The sequence below is a fragment of the Anguilla rostrata genome, chromosome 19 (genome assembly GCF_018555375.3).
Source record: "Anguilla rostrata isolate EN2019 chromosome 19, ASM1855537v3, whole genome shotgun sequence".
In the NCBI taxonomy this organism is placed as follows: domain Eukaryota; kingdom Metazoa; phylum Chordata; class Actinopteri; order Anguilliformes; family Anguillidae; genus Anguilla; species Anguilla rostrata.
In genome coordinates this window covers 7,615,325-7,636,911 of record NC_057951.1, presented here as the reverse complement: position 1 = coordinate 7,636,911, position 21,587 = coordinate 7,615,325, and the positions used below count along the sequence as shown (strand labels likewise).

The 21,587-nt window shown below is 46.3% G+C and overlaps 1 protein-coding gene across 2 annotated transcripts in view; it reads left to right on the top strand.

Moving 5' to 3' along the window:
• Positions 1-13,265, top strand: part of LOC135245699 (metallophosphoesterase domain-containing protein 1) — a 38,702-nt gene extending 25,437 nt beyond the window's left edge. For both annotated transcript variants that reach the window (XM_064318939.1, XM_064318938.1), the window contains exons 5-7: positions 6,904-7,019; positions 9,506-9,619; positions 10,390-13,265. In XM_064318939.1, the coding sequence (XP_064175009.1) occupies positions 6,904-7,019; positions 9,506-9,619; positions 10,390-10,508 (349 nt within the window). In that variant the 3' untranslated portion in view covers positions 10,509-13,265. The remainder of the gene's footprint in view (positions 1-6,903; positions 7,020-9,505; positions 9,620-10,389) is intronic.
• Positions 13,266-21,587: the final 8,322 nt, after the last annotated feature.

Here is a 21,587-nt window from a genome sequence, read left to right as displayed (position 1 = left end):
GTCAAGGCTGGTCAGTTCGTCACTGAAATTTATTATAAACAGAATTTATGACTACATAAGCCGTGTTGTTCTTTGCATGTGCAGCTGTGACAGGTTATGCAGGCTTTATGGCGCACGTTTCCGTGTTACCCTAACCGCCGCTGCTGACACGCAGACCCCCTCGTCGAGACGCTGAAGTGGGTCTTCGACGGCTCGTTAAAATCAAGGTCGCCGTTTCCGCGGCGAAGGGAGCGCGCGAAGCGGCCCGATCGTTCCGAGCGTTCCGGAGGGAAGTCGCCGCTCCCGTGCCTCTGTCGAGCGGCGGCGACTTCTTCCGCTCCGCCGTCCCTGTCGCGTAACCACGGGGACGGCTTCACTGCCCGGGTCTCCAGTGTCGAGAGCCGCTGTACGGGCAGACTGGCTCTTCTTACGTATTCCACCCAGGTCTACTTCTAAGGGCGCACAGTGAGATCTGTTGTGTTAAATCTACTCTTACAGAGTGCATACGGTCCCTGTTGGACTCGTATGTCCTCTCGTCAGAGTTGAATTAACCCAGGCCGTTTTACTGGGTGTGAGCGTACCCAAACCGTGCCAGGGAAATGCCCCCGCACCTTTACAGAACCCCCAGGTAACACGGTTGGGGTTCCGTTTCTTCGCTCACCGCCTGGTCATTATCCGCCCTTATCCGTGTAGCGACAACTGTTTTTTTTTTTTTTTTCTTCGCGTTCTTCATAGTGCATTATACGTCTTTAATAAACATGTTGTTTACAATGCATGCAAAGTTATAAAAAATTTATGACAGCTGCAATGAATTAACATAAAGCGTCTGCGAAGCTATTCATTAGTTATTATGAATTGCGCCATAGATCTTGTGTTAATGGCTGTAATAAACACATAATGTGTCACTGTGAAACACAATTAGACGAGATGTTTCATCATTTCAATATTTATTAATGGTAGTCAGGTCTTATGATGAATATGTAAACTGTGCCCAGTGTTTGATACTTATTTACGGCGTGGGTGGTGCTATGTGCAGATGGTCTGTGTGAGAGGCTTCATTGTGGTATTATTGGAGGTTGTGTGTGTGTGTGTGTGCGTGTGTGTGTGTGTGTGTGCGCGCGTGCGTGCGTGTGGGTGGTGTGTGTGTGGGTGGTGTGTGCGTGCGAGCGTGCGTGGGTGTGTGTGTTAGTGTGAGTGCATGCGGGTGTGGGTGTGTGTGTGTGTGTGTGTGTGTGTGTGGGTGTGTGTGCATGTGTGCGTGTGTGCGTGCGAGCGAGCGTAACACCCTCAGTTATTGACATCCTGCCTCCTACTCTGTCATTTTCGTAAATTAAACACAAGATTTTTCCAGAGTCTCCCTACGACCTCTATCTGTGCTAGCGAATCACCAGGGATAGCTTTGACCCCATATAGTTTTAATTGAAATGGTTCCTTAGCACCGTTAGCCGTGTATCAGGTAATAGCGAGACTTTAATAATAACTCTCCCAGTAGGATCGTCTCCCCTCCTCTGGCCCTGGAGACTGTAGGCCAGCCGTGTCTCTAATTATACATGAAGGACTCTGCTTCTGTCTCACCCACTTCACACCTGCAGTCAATGCCGTGCGGAGGCTCATTAAATCAACAGTTTCTTACTTTAATCAAGAAGCATGGATGACAGGAAAGGGTTCTCTTTGTTACTACTAATACCTCTGTCTCCTCACAGCCCTGACCTCCTCACGCACCTGAGCTCTACACACACCTGACCTCCATGCATACCTGTGTCTCCTCACACCCCTGACCTCCTCACGCACCTGAGCTCTACACACACACCTGACCTCCATGCATACCTGTACCTCCTCACACACTTGCATCTTCACACACACCTGTATCTCCACACGCACACCTGAGCTCCACACACACCTGTATCTCCTCACACACCTGAGCTAAAAAATCAAGCGTGTGAAACTGGCTCAGCTCTCTGGTGGCTGGTTTCACTGATGGACTCTTGTATGCAGCCGGATCCACCATCCATTCCCCCCTGCATTTACAAACACTGTCACTGATGCTTTGAACTCTTGAACTTTTCTGAAAAGAATCCCAACCCTCTTCCGTCCTGCAATGCGTCTGCTTTCAGCTCGAACCTCCGCGAATCTTAAATTTAATTTAGATTTAAAAATTCCCTTAAAATATTAATGCGCTTTTAAAATAAGGAGTTTCTGATGACTTTTTTTTTTTTTTTTTTAACGGGCTTGAAGTTAACCAATGGAATTAAATATTGAAGCGTTGTGCCTCCCGGTATTTTCAGAAAGTGATTTGTTAATCATTAATGAGTGGTTCTCACTGATACCATTAGGCCTGCAGTGAGTGTAGACTCGCTTTATGTTCTAATTCCTTAAGTGTCAAATTTACATTCAAGTCAAAATCGTCATTGTATATTGCTTAATCACAGGATTACCCCTGCTCTTCACAACCTTTATTTGTGCATTTCTTTATTAATTCTTTAATGTTTTCCTCATGCATTGTGACTGGAGAGTCCACATGAAATGGAAACTGTGCTTATCCGCACAGCTTATAGATTTTCCTGAAGAAGGAGCAAAAAGGCATCCATTTCCAGTTTTGTGTATTTACTAAACAAGTCACATTCATAGTTTGTATCCATAATACTTTTCTCATTTATAATTCATGTTTATATTAAAACTTGCATGTCAATGAAATTCATAGAATTCTTTTATATTCATCATATTAATAATGAACAATATCACACTGGCCTTAGCAAGATTAGCGTGTTTTATCCTTACGAAATAAAATTGCAATTATTATTCCCAACTTTATTCTTTAAATTTTTTATGAGGATTGTGGGTGTATTTTAAAAATGCAAGACGTCCCTGTCTTTAAAAACGACTATTATAAATTGTTCTATATTTTGTACAAAGAATATTTTTGTGCTTCAGTTATTTTATTTAAATTAAATTTGAGATCTGGATTAAATCTACATTTGTCTTTAAGGTTGACTTAAGAATGCAGGCAATTGTTCATCTTTTTCCATTCTAAGTATCTGTGAAACTTTAAAGCATTAAAAGCAGCTCAGTAAAACATGTCAGAAAAAAAAAGAAAAAAGTGTGATGTCATAATCAGTGGGTTACATCACAATGTTTCATTCCATCTACCCCTCAGTTGCATTGTGGGTACAGGGGCCTTGATCATAACTGGCACGTCTTTCATAGTGTTTGTCGATTCCAGTGTCCAGCAATAATTGGCGGGTCCAGTAATAACCAAAACAAACTTGCCAAATTCTGCGCTCACAAATAAAAAAAAAATGCTTTTGTTTCAATTGTAAGTCAACGTTAAGAACAAAATGGTGACTGAACGTTGGCCAGGGTTATTAAAAATCGGCGGGCAGTGATGCGTGAACCTACTGGAGCCAAACTGAAAGCAAAGTAGCCAAGTAAACAAGCGGAGTTCAGTTCCCAGTTTGGCGCCGGTGTGCTGGTACGCCGCAGTCTGTTTTGTTTACTCTGTACGAAGACCAGGGGGTTGTAGGGCATGCGCAGTATATGGTGTATTTCTGAAAAAAAGATCAGTGCTCCAAATAAGCATTATCTGCCTGTTGGTGGTTCCGTGCGGAACATGCTGCAGCAAGCAGAGATTCCAATTGCCTTCTCAACTAAATCTTTCACCGAGCTTCATTTGCACTTACTGGACTTTTTTTTTTCCTTCAGATAAGTTCCTCAAGTATGTTTAAGTGTTCAGACCACACACCCAGCAGGGTTTAAAGACACTTTATGAAAAGAAAGGGAATTAACAAACGGGGACCCAGTTTTAATAAGACTAAGGAGTAAATGGAGAGACTAGTCTACTTGCTTTAACTAAGACATTGCTTCAGAGACACATTAATATTTCAGCACAGCTGTAAATATTTTAATGCTCATTTTTAAACATTTTAGGCCATTCACATTCACATAATTTCATACAGAAAAAAGTTTAGTCTCATCTGAATGCGTGAAATGATTGAATATTAATTGGCCTGGGGGAAAAAACTAAATCTTTTTAAATAGGGCACAATTTCCCGGGATAAACAGTTTTTCATTTTGACCTTCTTGTGTCAGCAACAGCGGCTCACCCGCCTGTGCACTCCTGTCATCTTCCTGTCTCAAAACAGGAAGTCTCCCCAAATCACTGTGTGATTATAAACAGCACTGTCAAATGTGCTGCTGGTAAATGGAGTTTAGATTTCCACATTGAAATGGCTGGAATCGTACAAGAGCCACTGTGTTTTAACCAGATCATGCTACTCCAGCCGTGATGCCATGGGTGTAACCTTAATTTCATTCAATCATGAATTTCTTTTTTTTTTTTTGGGAGGATTGAAATGTATACCGTCTACGGTGGTCCAGGGGACTTGCCCCAGGCAGAAAGTGAACTGATAATTTCTGGTGAATTGATTGAAAGGGAAAACACTTGAGACGACTTATCAGTAATATCCCAATCACAAAATTTTTTCTCATCATCATGCCATATTATTGGGTGGTTATTTGGCCTGTTTTGTGTTATTGGGGTTGGGGGTGAAGGTCCTGAGCCCTCTATCCCCCCCTTAAATTACGAGCTTTCCTGATGCACCGTATCTGTTCCATCAGACAAACCAATCTTGGGCCTTGTCCAGAATTATAAGATATGTAGTGGCCATTGGCTTCAGGGCAAGAGGTATAACATTAATTATAAATGGTACCACTAGAAATCTTTAGTCTTTGGCTGAATAAAAATATCCAGCAGAAAGTGATTTCAGGAGATAACGAATCCTCAAAAAATATTTTATACAAATCAGGAATTGAAAGTATTGTTCCAATTTTTAGCTACCTGTCAGTTTTTTCAAGCAATCGAGTTCTCATTAGGAATGCAATTCCTTATGAAATATGTGACAGCCATTATATTTTGTTGTCAGTGCATTGGCATCTGAGTGATAACATTGTTTTGTGCTGCGCGGCACAGTCAAATCAGAAATGCAACTTAATGCAAATGAACTGGGTTTTGAATGGAAACGGTGAAGCTTTTATAAGAGAATAGCAAGGAAAGACAAAGTACAGCTTCTGTTAACTGTAAGATTGCACATTATTACAGAGTTACACTTTATAATTGCATTGTTAAAAATTTCACGTGGAAAGAAAACAAAAAAATTGAAACTATAAAAGAAACACAATAAATGACAGGAAGGAAATTATTATAATACATTCATGCATCCCCGCTTATCCTGGACAGGGTCACAGGGGGTGCTCTAGCCTTTCCCAGCATGCATTGGGCGAGAGGCAGGAATACACCCTGGACAGGTTGCCAGTCCTATCGCAGGTCACACACACCATTCACTCACATACTCGTACCTATGGGCAATTTAGAGTCTCAAATTAGCCTAACTTGCATGTCTTTGGACTGTGGAAGGAAACCGGAGCACCTTGAGAACAGGACACAGGGAGAACATGCAAACTCCACACAAACAGTTTGCTACCCACTGCACCACCATGCCACCCGATTATAAGATGTATCATTATAATAATAGGATAACCGCCTCCCCTCTCCCACCCAAACACCCTTGGGGACCCAGGTCATGGTCCAGCCTCGTTTACGCTAAGTGATAGAGTTTTCAGTTCAACATCAGCCTTCTTCCATAACTTCTACCGCTCGGCTTGAACTTAAATTTTTCTTTGTGCAATGACAACACTCACTGTATTAGACATGATTAGCTACTGGATCTGCCATTTCTCTTTGTAATTCGCTCCAGAGTCGGATGCTTCTTGGTGCGCTACCTCAGTCCAGAGCACACGGCTCGACTCTCACTTCCAAAACCCGAACGAGGGATTCGCGTAGTGCTGCTGTCGCTCTCTCTTTCTTCCCGATGCGCTCTGTTCTGCCAAGCCGCTGATGGTGAAGCAGCGCTGCCGCTGCTCTGTGCGCGCGAGAGCTTTTGAGTACCCAGCAGCCCACGACGCTGACCTGCCGAGCGACAAGCACGTTCCGTCTGAAATAAAGCTTTGCGTGCTACAGCGACGTTTTGAAGGGAGTACATGTAGCAGAGCACTGTCACTGACAGTGGGTCAGGTAAGAGCGCTACGGTGCTCTAACTTGAATTTCCTCTGCTGCCTTTTTTTTTTGGCTTCGTAAATTCTTACTTTCAGTTGGTGTCATTTTTATTCCTTGTCATTTTTTCAAGAAGTTCTTATTGTAGTTGGCAGAAGAATGCGTGTATTTCTCCCTGTTTTAGATCTCACTGAATGTTTTAAGCAGAACAGCATATTAAGCTTGCGTGTGTGTGTGTGTGTGTGTGTGTGTGTGTGTGTTGGTGCCAATGGAGCCGGTACCACCGAGCACTTCGACGACAGAAACAGAGAGAGAGAGAGAGTGGGAGAGGAAGGGAGCTGACAGACAGACAGAGGCAGGAAATGAGAAAGCCGTCTGAAGCCTCGCTAAACAGCGACGCCTCCGAACGCGTCCCAATGAAAGCTGGCGTTACGAGCGACTGCGCTCCGCAAATTAAAAAAGAAAAAAACGGAAAGAAGGGAAACGGCGGGCCGTGACTGTGCCGAGCACGGGCAGCGCACGCGCACCCGCACCCGCACGCGGAAGGCCGGCACACGCGTGTGGAAGATGGATCTGAGGAGAGATCGCTGCTGACATGTTAATTTCGACGCCGTCAGTCAAGCTCGTTGCGCCCGCTATCAAGAGTGGTGGCGCGCGAGGAGCGGCTATCGACGGAGGACCGTCATCGACGAGACGCGACGCGCACCGCGGCATCGCAGGAAGTGCTGCAATTGAGCGGACATCATGTGGGCTATGTTTGGTGTGTGTGTGTGTGTGTGTGTGTGTGCCCGTGCCCATGAGAGTGAGTGTGTGTGTGACTGTTGCCGTGTGTGTGGTCGAGCGGGCTTGACCCTGTGCTCTCTCTCTCTCTGAGGCAGGCAGCCCTGGTACTACGGCTGGGGCTTCAATCTGCCCCGAGGTCAGGCCCTGCTGGACAAGTGGAACCAGATCCCCGACAGCACCGACATCCTGATCACACACTGCCCCCCACTGGGTGAGTGCTGCATTACACCGTCGCCTCCCCCTCTCTGTGCTCTCTCACATACACACACGCACACACCTGCTCATGCACTCTCACACAAATGTGTGTATACATGCACACACAAACACACAAAGAAAGATGGTGTAGCAAGGATGAGAGAAAATTGGGCACCGTTTTAAACTGAAACACCTTAGCCAAAACAGACGCACTATATCCAGCACAGGGGGCTGGGTTGCACACTACATCTCCCAGCATCCTCCTCTCTGTGACCGCCCTCTCACTGAGCAAGTAGTCACAAAAATAATATTTTTTTTAATCCATCCTTTTAAATAATTTTGGTAAATTATTGGCTAAAATATCACCAGAACTATAGATAAGTCCGTCATCTATGGCACCAGCCGAAGATAGAAGGAAGCTGGCCGTCTGCGAAGGCGTTAAAGAAGAAATAAGTTAGTGGGTAGTAAAGAACGTGATGATGGTGCTAAATTGCTAACAATAGCCGAGCCGGGGAGACGGGGGGGGTTGTGGAATGGGCTCCGCAGACTTACGGCCGACCGGTGCGCGTCTGAAACCATCTGGCAGGTAGACAGCTGCCGGTGCGAAAGTATAGCTGAAGGAGCTGGTGGAGATTCCGGGCTCCTCCTCGCTCTCCCACCCTGCCCGCGGCGTCCCTGAAGGCGGGGGGGGGAGGGGGGGGCTGTGAATGGGCTCGTAAATACATGTGGATGTTTGTTTTGTGTTCTCTCCCTCTCTCTACCCGTCCGCCCCCCACCCACACCCACACCCCCCCACCCCCCTCCAGTCGTCGCGGAGCGTAATGCAGAAACCGAGAAACCGCCGACTGAGCAATTTTTTTTGTGTTCGGTGAGGGGCAGTTAAAAGTAACGAGCCGGGGGGATGTTCAAACTTGGTGTCGGCTTTGCGTGTGTGTTTTTGTGTGTGTGTGTGTGTGTGTAGGTGTGTTTCCGAGTGTGTGTGTGAGCGCGTGTGTTTCCGAGTGTGTGAGTGTGTGTCCGTGTGCGCATATGTCTGTGTATGTGTGCGTGTGTGCATATGTGTCTGTGTCTGTGCATGTATTTGTGTGCGCGAGAGAGTGTGATTGATTCCTGCCATCTCAACCCGGCTCTAAGCACAATGAACATAGTTCTCGTTTTCCGTTTTGCTGAGTGTTTACAGCGATCCCTTCATAAGCCGGGGACATATGGGCGTGCGGAGGGGCTGCTGCAGGGCGCTAATGCATGCAGGGCTCTGACGCGCTAATGCATGCAGCGGCTCAGGCGCAGTGCGTGGCGCAGTAAATAAGAGCAGCTCTTTATGAAACGCTTTCAATCAGAGAGGACTGCGGAAATGCAGCAGCCCTATAGGACACAGAGGTGGGGGCTGTAGGGGGGTGGGGGGGTGGACATAAGGACAATATCTATGTCAGTGTTTTAACCACCGCCACGCAAGTTTCTGCACGTGTTTAAAATGGGGTTTGGGGGGGGGGTGGGGCGGGGGGGGCGGTGTGGGCGCTTGGGGGAGATCCGATTCCTGGAGACCCCACAAATCAGCAACCGGTTTAGCCCCACAAAGCCAGGTGAGGTGAGTTCACTTTGTGATCGATCGCTTTAAATTACCGATAAGAGTAACAAAAGAGACCAGCATACTCTTCGGCTCTCCAGGGCCAAAGATGTTTCAGTCATCCATTAAGATGTACTATTGTGATAAGTTTTATTTTCATGTGCAGTATCCACTGGTTTTAGATGTTTCTAAACTTGATATGATTCATAGGATTTGTGTACGAGTTGATACCCATGAATCAGTTTACCTACTGCTGTGGTGAGTTCTCGTATTCAAACCACCTACATCCCAGGAAATTGCCTGTAAATAATATTTAAGAGGCTGTATATTTGTAGTGTTGCTGAGCACATGAGGGAACCCTGTCCACCTGATGTGTAGTTCCAGTCTCGCTCGTTCTCTGTAGTCTCGCTGTATTGTGCATTGGGTTGCATCCTTCTACAGATGAAACATAAATTCTGTGCAGATTTGCTGAGGTTTAAAATCTGGTTGGGCACAACCTGTTCTATGAGCGCACTATATCAGCCCGTCCTCATGCTGTAACACTGCAAATAACGCCAGCAAATCTTCACACAACCTGCGGGACAAGAGAGACTTAGAATCTCTGTCACACTCACAGACATTAGCAGATGCATAGCGCTTGATTTAGGATGTAACAGTGGAGGTAAGTGTGTGGTTGGAGATGCTGGATGGAGCATGGGGATTGCCTGAGCTTTGTGGTAGGTGGAGCATGGCGATTGGTAGAAGCACATGGTTGGTGGAGCTTTACAATGGGAGGAGCATGGTGATTGGCGGAGCTCATGATGGGCGGAGCGTGGTCGTTGATAGAACCACATGGTTGGTGGAGCTTTATGATGGGAGGAGCATGGTGATTGGCAGAGCCACGTGATTGGTGGATCTTGCCAACGACTGTTGCTTATTGGGTCCCTTCACGCCACCAGGGTTTCTGGACTGGGTCCCGAGGAAGATGCAGCGGGTGGGGTGCGTGGAGCTGCTGAACACCGTGCAGAGAAGAGTGCAGCCCAAACTGCACGTGTTCGGACACATCCACGAAGGTAACCACCCATCCCCCTCTCCTCCCAACCATAACCCCCTCTCCCCTGCTTTGGGTTTTCAGTTTTATCATAGACTTCAATCTTCCAGTATCTGTACTGACAGCGAGCACAGAGTCAGCAACAATGGGCAAAGTCGCTTTTTATACAGCTGCCTTTCAAGCAATTCAAATGGCTTTTCACGGTTTCGGGAGGGAGAGAGAGGGGGGCGTACTTGGTTTAGTGCTTGAGGTGGGCTTGACCCCTTTTCACTGTAAAGTGCTTTGAGGTCATGAAATGTAATGGTAAAAATGCTACAAATGCAGTTCATCTTTACCTGAATTGCATCGCTTTCAAAAAGAAACGTGCTTCAAGGAGTTCTCACGAAAACACAAACGCGGGTGCAGTACATGTGAGTCTCGGCTCAGTAAATACGGGGTTATGGAAACTGCAGTTATTTTTTAGGGCCCCAGAGGGTAGCAGACTATTCACACGTCTATGGAGAAGAGGACCTCCATGCACACAGTACAGTACAGTACATCCCAGGTGCCAGGTCATAAAGCAGATCAAATTTGCACAACTGTGTGAAAACCTTTTTTGGTCAGCTCACTTGTAGCAGGCCACTGAGTCCTCCAGAACAGTGTGGATACAGGAGTTGTTTCGGGGCAGAATGAGTCACATTGAGAAAGGAGAGTGACGAGGGACCGGCCTTGTGCAGTGCGCACCGAGATCACCCCGCACGCACACTTTAGTTTTTATTGTTATTTTTGTTGTTGTCTCGCCCCCTCTGATAGGCTACGGAGTGATGACGGACGGCGCCACCACGTTCGTCAACGCCTCCGCCTGCACGGTCAACTTCCAGCCCATGAACGCCCCCATAGTCTTCGACATGCCCACGCCCAGGAGCACATGACTCCGCAGGCCCCCGCCCCCTTCCCCTCCCCACCCCCACCTCGCGCCTCTCGTTCGCAGCGGGGGTGGCCCAGGTGGGTTGTAAATATGCAGAGACCATCCCTCATAACGGCCGGCAAGGCCCGCGATTCTCGTAGAGTGAATTTCTTTCTGTGCGTCGTCCTGTTTATTTATTTTGTTCGTTGGAAACGAGGGAAAGACTCGCGCGACGGTCGCGTCATCCCCGAGAGACGGAGGTCCTTGCATCTGTGGTTCCACCCTTTTGTTGCACTCCTGTCGGCTGACAATCTCTCCTATCCCATCCCGTCCCCAAGAAGGAAGTCGATCTCTCCTTTGCGGGAGGAAAAAAAATGCAAATTTTTTTTGGAAATTTTTGGTTTTTGACTGTCTATCTGAAATTTCTCTTTTGGTGTTTTGGACTACGTTTACTTACCCGCGTAGGACTGCGTTTCCCTGCATGCCCCCCATTGAAAAGGCATTCCGGAAACCGCAGCCGTTCTCGGGCCTTCCGGAACTTTCCCCACCTTGGTCCGCCGTCCTGCCAGCCGCGTCCGGCCCTAGCACCAGCTGAGTCCCCTCTTTCGCCCTTCCCTTCCACGTCCTCGGCCCTCCCTCTCACCCCGGACCCGACGGAGGAGCCGGTCGCCCCGACGCCGCGCGGATCACAGCCCGCGCCGGGACCGGGGCGACCTCAGCCGCGCGGGTCCGAACGAAACCGCACGCGGGAACGCATCGGCGCGAGGCTACCCCAGGGACTCATTAGAAATTTCCCCTTAGCGTCTTATGCATTTGGAGATTGTCGGTGGCTGTCCTCTGACTTTCAGAGTGATGTCTCTGTGCCTGATGAACTCCACCTCTTGCCCTCGTGCCGAAACGTCCAGTTGCCTGCCAGTTTATTTCGGGGTCACCAACATTGCTGCTTTTCTTTTGGGGAAAAAGAAATTCATTCAAAAAAAATGTTTGTATGCACATACAACACACACAAGGCACGTGGATATGCGTCACAGTATTGTGTCAGAGAATTTGGTTATTCAGTGATCAGGCTCCTTTGTGCGTAGGAGAAATTTAAAAGTAACGGTGACGGTGATTTCAGTAAACGCGTTTTGGGATATTGATATTGCTAATACCACTTACAGAATTCAGTGGAAGTGTTTCTTGTATTAAGCTTTGAGTTCAGGTAGAGAGTGTAGTGTTATCAAGAATGAAAAATGTTAAAGTGCAAATTAGTTCCTTAGAAATTAATTTCGTTCTAAGGGACCAATTAAAAGTATATTTTGCTCAAAAAATCACCAGGTTTTTTTTTACTGTAATGGAAAAGGCAAATACATATTTTAAGTGAGGCTGCTTTTTGAGCAAATCATTTTAAGGTAAAGTAGTAGTTCAGAGTGTAATTTCTTTGCTTGGCAACACTTTGTTTTTGCACACAATTAAGTGTTCAGGTCAAACACTGTTAATGGTGCTTTTGTAAAACAATTTTAAAGATCATTCTGGGAATCAAAGCGTCTGTAGCTCTCAGTGTGTGGGTAGCATATCAGGAGTATGCTGGACTTTGATCTTCCTGTTCTCTGTTTTAATTTATTGCGGGTCTCATTTGTATCCCCCCTGGCTACAATTTATTCCTGTTTGTTTAAAATATATTTTCATTATTAGCACTATTTGTAAAGTATTAAAATTTAATGTAGTGGTAGGAATGCATATATCGTCTCCTTATTTAGCTTTTTAAAATTTTTATTTTATTTAACTATTGAACTTTTTTTGGAATGCGCTCATGGCAGCCACGAGGCACTTTCGAGATGGCATGCAGTCTTTCGCAGGCGCCTTGGAGAGCGCGCGCTTGGCAGTATGTCTAACTAATGTCCGACAATGGGGTTGCGTAAATGTCGGGTTTCTGCGCGCTTTTACCAGCGGCGCTCTCAGCGTTTCTGTGGCGACGTAATTAAAAAATTTAAAAAAATAAAAAAATTTACCACGAGGAAGCTGCTTGATCAGCGACCTTGACACGTTCGTCAATGTATTTAGAGCGGCGCTGTCTCCCCTCGCCGTCTGCTCTAGAACTGTCAGTCAGTCGGTTCTGTTTTAAACACAATCAGGAAGTCTGTAAGGGAGGGGAAGGGACCAATCTGGTAGCCGTGGTGAGGGGGCAGGGTGGGGTGGGAGTTTTCAGAGGTGGGGGATATCACACATAAGGCATATGCTGCATATTGTGTGTGTATGTGCGTGTGTGTGCGCGAGCCTGCGTGCGTGCGTGGAGCGGTAGATTGACAGAGACTGGCGTTAAAATCCCTTTTATTTGTGCTTAATTTCTAAACCGGATAGCCATAAGCGTTGTTTCCAACATTTGGTTTCGTAAAATTGATAATGTCTGTGTTGAAATGTTTCACATATTGCTTTCTCTACTGTGCTTTCCTCATGTGCTGTAAGTTTCTTGCTCAATCTAAAAAGGTTTGCTGTCGTCTTTGTTGGTTAGTTCCTTGGGGCATGCTGTTCTGAATCTGAAGAAGAGCTTATGATTTCCTTTGACAATCTTCTCTTTTTTGTGTTGTGTATTTTGTTTGGGGTATACTGTTGAAAATGTTTTGATTTAATAATGTATGCTATTTTATAATCCCTTCAGCGAGAAGAATCCACTTTTAATATTGAACTACAATGTACTGCATATGACTGCTCTTTTAATATATCAAGCCTTTCATGAAATTCAATTCTTTTTCCCCCCCCCAGAAAGATCATTTACACAGATTAAACTCAAACCTTGTGCGGATTGCTGGCTGACTCCTTTTGTATTTTTTTTTTCCTTCTGTGTAAAATGGTGCAAGGGATCTTTGCTTAATGTTCACCATTTTGCAAAAAAAAAAAAAAAGATTTAAAAATCAAAAGACCCATTTGAAGATTTTACATTCTGACAGAAGTTAATTTAACTTTTTAAAAAATTAGATTTTCTCTTTTATATGTTGAGCAATTTCCCTTCTCCTCTGTACTTTGTAATAAGAGGCTCCATTTCAGTAATTACTTTAGCAACCCTGAGGGATGCGGTGTAATTCCTCCAAGATATGCTACTTATAGATAGCTTTCAGGCGGGCGAATGGACGCGTTCTCTCTCTGGCTGCATTCTTTCATGTTCAGGTATTCAGAATCTATTCTCTCCCGCCGCTCTTTGTCTGCGTTAAGTAAAGGCGTTTTACGTTTCCCAAGTATCTGCTCAATTGCCCTTCATCTGCCCAATGGAGCCGAATAGCTCTTTAACGCATAATCATATATACGCGTCTACAGTTATCAACATATTCATAAACAGTTTTTAGACTATAAATGGTGCCATATGGTTGGATTAAATCAAGCATGCATTGTACAATGTTCAGGAGGATAGATGCGATTCGCTATCGAGTCAGGGAAAAAAAAAGGTGGCTGTTTTTTCTTACTTTGAATTTTCCTCACCTTGTGATGGACTGGCAAACTGTCCAGAGTGCATTCCTGCCTCTCGCCCAATGCATGCTGGGATAGGTTCCAGCACCTCCCTCCCGCGACGGGAATACATGATGGATGGATGGATGGATGGACAGAAGTTTCTTCGCTATCCTTATGCTGTGGCCGCAGTTCTTGCATCACGCTGCCCGAACGCTTTTACAGAAGTTGCAGAAATTCAGATGGCTTGGCGAGAGTGTGACTCCTCCTTTCCGAAGCCCCTGAGGCAGGTGAAGCAGTTTGAGGTGGTAGTCAGACCCTCAGGTGAAAAAAAAAACAAAAAACTTTGACCTCCATGACCACAAGACCCGGCTGTGCGTTTGTACACATCCTAACACTGCTAATCAAGTCAACTGCTAAGTAGTCTGAGACCGTGCCTTTTTACAAATGTATTTATATTCAACATTTTATTCCGGAAGACATTAATTATGCAACAAATTAATTCTGCTTCCACGTTTTTTCCCCACATATTGTCTCTGGAATATTATAATGTGTACTTGTGAGGGGAAAAGTAGGAGTCAAATGAATTTGCTGCATAATTAATGCCTCTCAATATACAATTCACAAGAGTGCGGAGCTTTTAAAGCCTCTGTCAATATTGCTTCCCAGTATACAGACATGTTAGTAATATTATCCGCATACTGGAGAAAAAAAAAAAAAAACGCTAAGGGTGCTATGCAGGTGACAGGTGAAAACACACCTGAGGGAAGGATATAATTAATTTGGAGTCAGGTAACACTGGATGTGACCCCAAGGGACAGAGTGACCAGGTGCTGGTGTTGCTCAGTGTAGATTTTTAATGATGATCAGGTGAGATCTTCCAGAACGCTAGGGTTTCTAAGTCCACTACAAATTCTAATAGATGGATTCTCTGTATTAACCTCTCAGTGCGAAGACCTGCTTTACATTGTCCCTGGGTAAGTGCACTTCCTTATTTATTATTATCATCATCAGTTATATCAGTGTCCACTCTGTATGCTCTGCTTCTCTTTGACAGAAAGCCCTGAGTGAAATCCCCTCAAATTCCATTTATTTCAAGTGCTTTCGAGTTCAGCCGAGCCCGGGATGCCATGCAGAGGCTGTGCAGTCATTGGACGACACATCGCCCAATAGGAAATTCCCCCCCCCCCCGCCTCCTGTTGGGGGAAAAAGGTAAGGTATTTACAATGCGTTTCGTCACGGTCTGTTTTCGTTAAGGGTACCGGCTGGCCTCGGGGTACTGGGGCAGGTGGGCCGCGGGGCAGGGGGGGGGCTGGCGTTTGCGCGGGAGAGAGGGAGCCGCGGAGACGGCGGGGGGGCGCGGAGCGAGCGCGTCCGCGAGGCGCAGCCAGCCGTGTGACGGGCGCGGGGCTAGTTAGCAGATGTTGGGATGGCGCCGGGGGGGTTCCGGACGGCTGCACGGGAGGCGCTGTCTCATTAGGCTCATTACACCGGGAGCACACATTCTCCCTCTCCAGAGGGGCCGCGGCACTAATCTAAATAAGGAACGCCCCTGACCTGTATCCTGCAGCTCCGCGAGTGGAGGAGAACGCCGCGGCCGTGCTGTAATTAAGGCGGGCGCGCTCGCCTCCTCGCCGAAGGGGCCCGCGCCTCCCGGAGCAGGAGGGGCCGCAACCTCTGACCGGCGAGAGGCGACCGCGGCGGCGCGCGTTAAAAATAAAACTCTCTCTCCGCCGTTTCGAATCGCGCCTCGGTGCTTTACGTCTGAGCAGTGTTTCTGGAAGTTGTTGAAAGTGTGTGTGTGTGTGTGTGTGTGTGTGTGTGACTTAGACCAGGAAACCTCTGGTTTGAACCCAGCTGAGTGTGACTGTGTGTCTTGACTGTCGGCTACGCAAGTCAGTGTATCCCACTGCTGACACCTTAACACCCGCAGTGTTCACTGCTGCCTTGGTGAAACGTAACCCTTTGAGGAGTTGGTTTATGGGAATTTTTGTTTTCTTCAAAATTCTATGTCAGTGTTCTAGAACTCATTCTAATCACATGCTGTATTTGTGATCTCACACCTTAAAGGGTTCATCAAATTTTAGGCAGCAATGGAAGACAAAAACCAACCCAGGAATAATGTGTTTGAATGAGAGGTGTGTGTTCTACTGCTTTCAGTGTAGGGATGGGACACCATGGTCTGGTGAGGTGGGGTCATTGCCATTGTAAGACAGGACCAGTGAAATTAATTGGGTATTCTGAATTGAGAGGAAAGGGGAAATGGGGTGAGATCTTGTTTAAAATAAAAGAAGAAAAGCAAATAGGCTGAAATTGAAAGTCTGTAAAAGTGAGTCATTCCAGATCTGAGAGGTATTTTTGCTCTCTCAGTGGAGACGTATCCTAAGGGCTGTCACCACAAAGGAGCAGCACATTTTGATTAACGGTACGGACATGTCGGTCTGCTTTGCATTGTTCTGATGAAAGTGTCCAGAAAAGTGGTTATATACAGTGTAGCAGAAGAACACTTCAATTATTTTATTATTTTCCCAGACCAAGACTGGCCTCAGAAATGTCAGTTTCCTGGGTCTAGTGCTTGTTTTATAAACTCCTGGTATCGCCATGTCCGGTTGTGCGGGGGAAAATTGTGGAACGTCGGAGAGCTCATGCGTCATCTCCGTAGTTACAGAGGACAGAGATCCTTCCGGATCCTTCGCTCACCCCAGGGCTCCACTGCGGCTCCTCATAGGCCAGTCAGGTTACCAAGTGCATTGTGGGGGAACGTTTTCCTCCCAGGTTTCCACAACTGCTTTCCAGAGTGGAACGGTGCGCAATTCAATTAGAATTCAGCCAAATATTCATGGACAGCCTTCTTAATGAACAAAAAATAAATAAATAAACAAACAAACAAAAAAAACAGTTTAAACAAAGTAGTTATGCTAATTGGCATCCATCCAAATGCACAAAGGCTTGGATTATAGTGCTTAGTTAGCTTAAATGTGCAGTTGTCTTTTTGTTCTGCACGAAAGACAATTCAAATTTTTAATTGATGACAAAAGCAACAGATTCTCATCAGCATCTAAAGACATCTTTTTTTAAAATTTTGTGGTCTGAGATGATGGAAGAGCTCAGTGATTCTGCTCGAGCTACAGTACGAGTCCTTTCAGAACGTACCTCCCCGGGGCCTGGATTAAGAGCAGACCTCCTCTCCATACTTTTAATGATTCATTATTGCTGGATGAAGACAGGCTTTTGAACTGAAATACAGTACAGACGACTCTGCTGCTGCTCACTGTCTGTTTGTTATTTACGGTCTCTGCATGTCCTGTCTGCATTATCTTTTTATTCTATGCCCTCTTCTGGAATTGCCTCTCAGGAATAAATAAGGAGTTTATTGAATTGAACTGAATCGAATCGAATCGAACGAATAAAATTGAATCGAATCCGATCCACAGGGCCCCTTCGGACTGCGGTCTCAGGAGCGGAGATTCGTGCACCTCCAGGATGTGGGCCGCTGCTCTGTTTGGCGAATGTCCAGGTAGGACAGCTTCCTGTTAGCAGCACCTTCCCTGAGAAATTTATTATTTTTTTTTTTAAATGTCAGACTGGACGTTGTACAGATCATAGGACTGCGGTACAGTGGGACAGGACATCCGGGTAAAGATTCCACCCGCACAGGAAATGTTTAACGCAGTCTGTCTCCTGCTGAAGATCTGCGTGAGCCTGGAGGTTAACTGAGGCGGCACACTGAGGGTCTGTGAACGTCTGTTTGTGTGGATAACACTACCCAGGCTCCTCTGCCCTCGCTTAGCTGAACAGACTCGCTTATTCATTATTCAGTCCGCGTTTAATAGCCTAATTTTACACCGCGGGGGTCCGTCCTTTCTGTTGAGTCATCGCAAAGATTCAGGTGAATCTCGGTTCATTCGCTTGAGTAATGTTCTGAGTGAGTGTACATAAAATACAGATTATCCCCCAGTAATTCAAAGAGGATAAAAGTTAAATGTGTGTGTAATTATCATGGGGCAGTGGTTAGGTACATGCTAAGTGCATGTGTAATGATGATAGGGCAGTAGTTACATGTTAAATGCATGTGTAAGGACGGTAAAACACATGATTACGTACAAAACTAGATTTCTAAGTTTTAAAAAAAATTGTCAATATATGAGAGCATTTTTCACGTTCAGATTTTATTCATCTATTTTTGGTATCGAGCTTGCACTAAGTGTATAGTTACAACTACATTACAGAAGTTAAAAGCAATAACAGTGTCTGTTACGTTTTTATTTTTGTTATTTTACTAAAAATGAGACCTTCACCATTGTTATTGAAAAAACGAAATGGTTAAACGGGTTGATGAAATGTCACTAGCTGTTTATTGAGGAATACCACGTATTTATATCGTTCGAATGCAGAGTTTTACAAAGACTTTGGTGAACACCTAAAGAAAGTCAAGAAAAATCAAAGTTCAAAGGTGAAACAAAATCCCCCCCCCCCGCCCCCCAGTCTTCCGTCTTTGAACTGTTTGATTAAGAATGTTAAATAATTGAATTTTCGGGAGAACAGTGCTCTCTCCCGCTCCCTGCAGATGCCATTCTCCTCCGTGTAGCTGGCCTGCGTAGATCCTGCAGCAGTAAGCTCACACGCGCCTCGCCGTAGCTCTTGTCCTGGCTCAGCACTTTTTTAACGGCGCTGTATTTTAAATTTAGCGCACCTTTTGCCTCCGCTCCGAGCGCGGGCGACCAGGTGAGGACGTGTTCTTGGCGGTTGAGCAAATACACCTTGAGCCGCAGACCGGTGTGTTCTTCCGGCACGTTCCGTGAATGATGTGTATTTTTTTTTTAAAAATCCACGCCGGCGGCTGAGATGTTTTTTTTAACCGCGTGATAAATTGCCCGTGGAACCGCAGCCATGGAGGAGGGGCGCTGCTCTCCCTCTCACGCCGCCACCCTGACAAGCGTTTTGGGAATATTGTGGTAAACGGGTTGTGATATTAACCGGCTTCATTTAACGCGCGTATAAGTCTACGCCAGTTGGAAACAAATAAGTGCGTCATATGCGGTTATGTGTAATCGTGTAAAAGGCTCCAAAGGCAAATAACGGTTTCAGTGAGGGTAGGGGGTGGGGCTTGACATGCCCTTACCTGGCATACAGGTACAACAGGTGTCACCTGTCGGTCAGAGGCCTCGCCAAACCGCTCCACGTTGCCCCCGAGTAGCGCCAGGTTAGCATAACACGCGCTGAAGCAGAAGCAGGTGCTCCTCATCGTTATACAGATCTCTGCCTCAGCCGACGACTCCCCCACGGTTCCGGCCAATTGGGTGAGGAAGAGGGATGATGTCATGAAAAGCCAATAAAAGGGCGGTGTTTGTTGTTCTAGGGGCAATGGCCTTCAGCCTTGGCCTGGCTGTGGACTCTTTTCATTTTGGCAGTTTCTGTGGATGCCTGGAGAGGAGATCTGATCACAATAGACTTTCAGGTGAAATTTGCCAAAAAACGTTGTTCTTTCATGTTCTTAAATCAAATATTTTTTCCCCTATTAACTGCTAAATTTTCAAGTTTAAGATTTCAAGTATATTTTACATTTAATTATTCCTTTTTCTTGGGGCTAGAAAAATAAGCGCTCTCTTCCAGTCCTTTTAAATACAGAAGACACATTAAAGGGATTTCCTGCTGTTACAACAGAGCGTCCAAATGAATGACACATAATTAGGCATAAAATCAAGGCTCGTGAAATATTCTGTGTTTCAGTACATCCTGTCCACCACTAATGAGAATTTGCTGGCCTCTAAACTAATTTAATACTAAAAATAATTTGCTAATAAATGTAAAACTGTGCATAATGAGTTTTTAACACCCCAGTGACACGATGGACAGTAACAGACAGTCAATGAGTGGATGACCTTGTTGCTTAATTTGTGTAATAACTTCTCCGCTCCTAAATACTCCCTCTGTGGATGAAGTACACTTTTTTTTCCCCGACATGCCGTGTGAGACCAAATTATTCTAGCTCAACTAATTTCTTGACTTTGCCAAGAGTTTTTAAAGTTTTCGGTTTATGAAACCGTGTTCACAATATGGAGTCTGCGGTCCTTCAGAATGCGAATGCTGGCCCACTGCTTATATCGGCTGGGTTTACCTTATGACCCGTCACATCCCAGCTCACCCTTGTCAGAACAGTCAGCTCAGAACATTCTCATTCTCTGACTGCGTTCTGTTGTCAGGTGGAGGGGGTGAGAGCGAGCTCGCTGTTCAGTCACCCCTCTACCCAGGAACGCAGGTGAATGGCGGCGCTGAGTGTTTACCGCTAAGTGGCTAAGTGCCGCCGCCCCTCTGCATAATCAACTGTGCGTCTCCAGTACGCGCTCTTCTCTGCTTTACCGCCGAAAACGTTGCCGTTACCGCGACGATGTGCTAACAGGAAGCCTATGTCAAACAGGAAGCCTATGTCACGGCGCGGCGAGACCAGCTGGCCCGCGAGCGGCGGAGTCTTGCGAGTCGTCGGGAGGTCGGGTTCGAGGTCGAGGCCCCGGTCGCCGCCGCGAGCCGTTTGGCCGCCGGCAGATGGCCGTGCGATTGGTTTACTCGCGGCTGACCGGCCGCGGGTCGCGCCCCGCCTTTTAGCGTCCGGTATGCCGTGCGTCTGCCGCGGTGACAGAGGCCAGCGCCGTGTGTCCATCCGTACCCCCCCCCCTTCCCCCCCCACCGCGCTGTACCCATCCGTATCCCCCCCCTTCCCCCCCACCGCGCTGTACCCCTGCCTAATCCACTTTCACCTGAACCCCCCCGCCCCCCGCTGGCCCCCTTAGCGCCCCCGTGCTCATGGTCAGGCGGGGTCTCCGCGCGACAGTTTGTACGTGTGTAGAAACAGCGTGCGATTAAAGCTGTCGCTGCTGTTACCAGCCTAGGAGGGCGTGGATAAGCCTGTCAAAGCTTGCCCCCTCTCACAGGGCCATGCCCGTTGGACGCACCTGGCACCTTTACCAGTCAGAGGTGCCAGTTTCGACGCTCTCGCCATCTTACTCTGAAGGGCCCGGTCAGGCAAGTCCATGCCTGTTAGGCACGTGCTCAGAAATCCTGTCTTCACTAGGTTTATCAAAAGAGAATACAATCTGGGATCACAATGGAATTGAATATTGTGTCTATGTGGAGTGATGCATTCTTTGACGAAATATATTCTTTCGGTGTTTTTCTCGAACGTTTTAAAAGTTTGCTTCAGAATCCCTTTTAGGGGGGCCTTTTGTATTCGCAGAATTTCAGTTCTCAAAATCAATTTTTCTTTTAATTTGAGTCTCTCAATGAAACCCTTCAGTGCAGGTGCCAATGCAAAGTTAGGAAAGAGGTGAAAGATTCCAATGACTAAGCTGCAATTACTCTCGCAAATCTTTCATCATTGACGTTTGGAAGTCAGGTTTCTATTTTTTTTTTACCAGTCCCCTTTTCGCATCACTTCAGTTTGGAGGTCAGTGCTGAAGAAAAGGCGCTCCAGCGAAAGAAGTAGTCTCACTATTTTTAGCCGGCACTGTGCCGACTGGCAGCGTTACGCAAGGCCATTGTGTTCCTTTCCTTGAGAAAGTCGTTTCCGTGAGAATTATGTAACTTTCGCAGAGGTAAAAGCTGTAAGCCTTGGATGCATTCTAGGAAAAAAAAAAAAAAAAAAAACTTCTTCAGTATACCTTACCACATCGAGCCACAAGTTCTTCAC